Source organism: Penaeus monodon, chromosome 28, assembly GCF_015228065.2.
Source record: "Penaeus monodon isolate SGIC_2016 chromosome 28, NSTDA_Pmon_1, whole genome shotgun sequence".
Taxonomy (NCBI): domain Eukaryota; kingdom Metazoa; phylum Arthropoda; class Malacostraca; order Decapoda; family Penaeidae; genus Penaeus; species Penaeus monodon.
Window position 1 is genome coordinate 28,448,160 of NC_051413.1, and position 810 is coordinate 28,448,969.

Genomic DNA, 810 nt, shown 5'->3' on the forward strand with positions numbered 1-810 from the left:
CTCGCTATTGTGAAAAAATCGCAGAACAAAATAGACATTTATAATCATAAGAGGATTAAATTTGCTGGAATTTATGTCATACCTGTGATTTTTTCTTTAATGATGTTAAATGAGAATATAAGACGCAGTGTTTAACAAGGTGAGTATTACGTCGAATTTTTTCCCGTATCCGTAGCCACCGCCGTAGCCCCCCTCGCGACCGCCGCCAAAAACACCACCATAGCCCCCACACCGCCTCCTAGCCCGCCACCATGACCGCCTCCATAGCCTTCCATATCGCCCCCGTAGCCCCCATATTACGCCTCGTAGCGCCACCAAAACCCGCCTCTAGCCCCCACCATAGCCTCCGCGACCGCCGCCAAAACCCAAACACCTACCTCAGCTGCCTCCGTAAGCCGCCACCGTAACCCGCCCCAAAGGCTCCCGCCGTTAAATATGCCACCATGGCGCCACCAACAGAATTTACGACAGTGGTATTTCTAAACGAAATAAATACAATAGCTTACCGGGGAAAAAATACAAGGGACAACGAGCTCGAGTTATATCAATTTAAATAAAGGGTTGAACTATGGTACTGGAATACGCCCATCGCGTAGAATCAATTTCATTTGGTCTATACTTGCCTTTAGATTAATAATATAAAGTACATGAGTTCCCATAGGTGTAGCAATTATACGATGTGATTTCCCTTTACGTGGGTTTGAAAATGAGATGAAGATGCAAAAAAGGAACTAAATTATCCTGGCAATAACAATAGTTATAGGTATAGGAGTTCGAATTTGTTGATATTTGGTAGCAGTTGTATCAGTG

The 810-nt window shown here is 44.4% G+C and overlaps 2 protein-coding genes across 2 annotated transcripts in view; both read right to left on the reverse strand.

Annotated features, from left to right (window-relative positions):
* The window catches only part of LOC119591152 (glycine-rich protein DOT1-like), a 15,777-nt gene extending 15,502 nt beyond the window's left edge, over positions 1 to 275 (reverse strand). Inside the window, exon 1 of the mRNA XM_037939863.1 lies at positions 233 to 275. Coding sequence (XP_037795791.1) covers positions 233 to 275 — 43 coding nt within the window. The remainder of the gene's footprint in view (positions 1 to 232) is intronic.
* A 21-nt stretch (positions 276 to 296) lies between these two features.
* The window catches only part of LOC119591153 (chorion class A protein L11-like), an 8,085-nt gene continuing 7,571 nt past the window's right edge, over positions 297 to 810 (reverse strand). Inside the window, exon 4 of the mRNA XM_037939864.1 lies at positions 297 to 479. Coding sequence (XP_037795792.1) covers positions 297 to 479 — 183 coding nt within the window. The remainder of the gene's footprint in view (positions 480 to 810) is intronic.